This window comes from Tupaia chinensis, unplaced genomic scaffold (genome assembly GCF_000334495.1).
Source record: "Tupaia chinensis unplaced genomic scaffold, TupChi_1.0 Scaffold000369_1, whole genome shotgun sequence".
Classification (NCBI taxonomy): Eukaryota; Metazoa; Chordata; class Mammalia; order Scandentia; family Tupaiidae; genus Tupaia; species Tupaia belangeri.
In genome coordinates, this window is record NW_006159866.1 from 1,591,420 (window position 1) to 1,594,241 (window position 2,822).

The 2,822-nt window shown below is 44.2% G+C and overlaps 1 protein-coding gene across 1 annotated transcript in view; it reads left to right on the forward strand.

Annotated features, from left to right (window-relative positions):
• The window catches only part of SERPINC1 (serpin family C member 1), a 17,198-nt gene that overhangs the window by 12,221 nt on the left and 2,155 nt on the right, over window positions 1–2,822 (forward strand). The window contains exon 6 of the mRNA XM_006153337.3: window positions 1,936–2,000. Within this exon, the coding sequence (XP_006153399.1) occupies window positions 1,936–2,000 (65 nt within the window). The remainder of the gene's footprint in view (window positions 1–1,935; window positions 2,001–2,822) is intronic.

The following is a 2,822-nucleotide window of genomic DNA, read 5'->3' on the forward strand; positions in this document are numbered from 1 at the left end:
GACCTGGTGGCTTAAAACTCACTCCGGGTGCGTGTGTGTGCATGCCCAAGATCCCAAGAGGAGTACAGAGGAGAAGGGATTGTGGCATGGCCACCTCCCCCGGGGGGTGATTTCTCGCTTTCTGTCTCTCTGTCTCTCTCTGTCTGTCTGGCGAGTGCATGCGCCCTATAGCAAAAACCTCTAAAAAAATTATTTTAGTTAACTTTATTTATTATTATTGTTTTGATCAGAGAGAAACAGAGAGAAGGAAAGTGAGAAAGCAGGCCAGCAGGTCTGGGACTTGAAACACAGTTGGCCATGTGGGAATCCAGCATCTTTAACCACCATGCCACCTCCTGGCCCCTCAAATAAATAATTCTTAAAAAAAAAATTAGGAGCCCAGCAGATGACATAGTGGTTAGAATGCTGGACTCTCACATGGCCAACTGTGGTTTATAACTTGGACCTTGTGGTTTGCTTTCTCACTTTCCCTTTCTCTTTCTGGTCAAATTAATAACAAATAAAATCAAATAATTCTTTAAAAAAAAAAGAGCTAGGGGGACCAGCAGATGGCATAATGGTTACATTGCTGGACTCCCACGTTGTCAACCATGGTTTGAGTCCTGGATCCAGTGGCTTAAAAGGGTGCATGTGCATGTATTCCCAAGATCCCAAGAGGAGAATGGAGGAGAAGGGATAGCAGCATGACCATCCTTCCCGGGCAGGGGTGTCTGTGTGATTTCTTGTTTTCTGTCTCTCTGTCTCTCTAGTGATCACATAAGCCCTATAGCAAAAATCTGTTTTAAAAAAAAAAGAGCTGTGAACATCTGGGTCCCACAAAACAAGCCTAGCTGAGAATCGCAAAGGAAGAGCTGGGAACATCCAGGTCCCACAAAACAGCCCTAGCCCAAGGGTTCATGTGTTTTCCTTAAGGTCACTTGGATAAATACAGCCAACCTTTTCCCAGTTAGATACTTTGGTAATAATGTGGTTCCTCTAACCTGCCATCCTTTAAAAACAGGCATTAAGGGCCAGCCCCACAGCGCAGTGGTTAAGTCCCGGCCATAGAGAGGCCAACCCCTCATGCCAACTGCAGTTCAAGTTCTGGCTATGCAGCTTGAAGAATATACTGGATGGATGTGTGTGCATGCCCCAAATTCTGGTGGGATGGAGAAATGGAGGAAGAAAGGACTGTGGTGTGACCATGCCCCACCGTGGGAAGGAAGAGGGTGCTTTCTCTCTCTTTCTCTCTGGTGAGCACATGTACTCTCTGGCAATAAAAATTAAAAAAGAAAAACAGGCATTAAATTGTTTTTTAAAAAGAAGTTTACATTATTAGGTTATTAAATTTATCTATTTATTTTTAAGAGTTTTTTTGCTATAGTGTGCACATGTTCACCAGAGAGAAAGAGACAGAGACAGAGAGACAAAAAGCAAGAAATTATCCCCCAGGGAGGATGGCCACACCGTAATCCCTTCTCCTCCATTCTCCTCTTGGGACTTTTGGGCACATATGCACACATACCCAGTGTGAGTTTCAAGCCTCTGTGTCTAGGACTCAAGCTATGGTCGACCATGTGGGTGGGAGTCCAGTGACGTATGCCATACATTATGGTATCTGTTGGCCCCAGGTTTTTCAATTAATCTTTATTGGGCTGTCTTTAAACTAGTTCTGAAAACCAATCCCTCCTTTTTCTTGAGGAACAGAGTCCTGTCCTTCCTGCCTTCCGTGAGAATCTGAAGCACAAGATTAGACTGACAAGAGCCTGGCTGAATAGGCCCAAAGTACTTTACTGTTTTTAATGTGTATTTGTTGGAGGAGGTATCAGATGATGGTCCAGGATTTCTATTTTTCAAAAGTGCCCCAAAGAACATCTTAATTCAAATTCAGTTCTTGTCTATGGGTTGAAGCCGACTTGCTCCATTTCAGAGAGCCTTCTCTGGTCTTCCTTCCAGGTATTGTTGCAGAGGGCCGGAACGACCTCTACGTCTCAGATGCGTTCCACAAGGCCTTTCTTGAGGTGTGTACAGCTCTCTCCCTGCTCTTTCTGTGCTGCTTTTTGTGCTGCTTTATTAAATACAATAATGTCCATGTGATTTGTAACTTGTTATTTCTTGCTCCATTAGCTCCCATGGTATAGACAGTAGATGTGGGACCAGCAGGACACAGCTGTTGGAAAAAGCGTTCCAGCGTCCCTTATTCTCAAATCTGAAGCCCTCTCTTCCATGAGGCCTGCTAAACTACAGCCCTGTTAGAAACCCTCCCACACCTCCATGCAGAAGGCCAAGCAAGAACATGAACAGTTAGGGTAGCATGACACAGGAAAAGGAGCCAGCAAAGGTGTTAGGTGGACAAATAAAGTAGCCCCTGTTCTTGAGAGACTAAGACCTTCTCTAAGGTCTGAGAAGTACAAAATGAAGAAAATGGTTGAATTTATTCAACTAATATATTCAACTCTCACACACAGTTATGGCTCTGTCCAGTTTGCAGGAATTCTGGTTCTCAAATCCTAAGTGAGGGACCAATAATGTTAGTCACCTGGGGCATTTCACCCTTAGAGATTCTTGGATGGGGCCCAAGAATCTGTATATTTACCAAGTTCTTCAAAGCTCTACAGGGGCTTCTGAACTATAACTAGATACAAGAACCACCAGTGTAGACTGTTCTTTGGCAGAGCCAGGCTCTGAGGGCAAAAAGATTGGCCAGTGTGAGAGAAGTTGATAGGATTGCAAAAAAGAAAGTTGTAGTCAGAGGTTTCAGAGCATGCTTCTTGCAAATACAGTGTCAGGGTCCTAGCTCAGTGGGAAGTGTTTGGTTCATAGGAAAAGTGGAGGGATCAAGG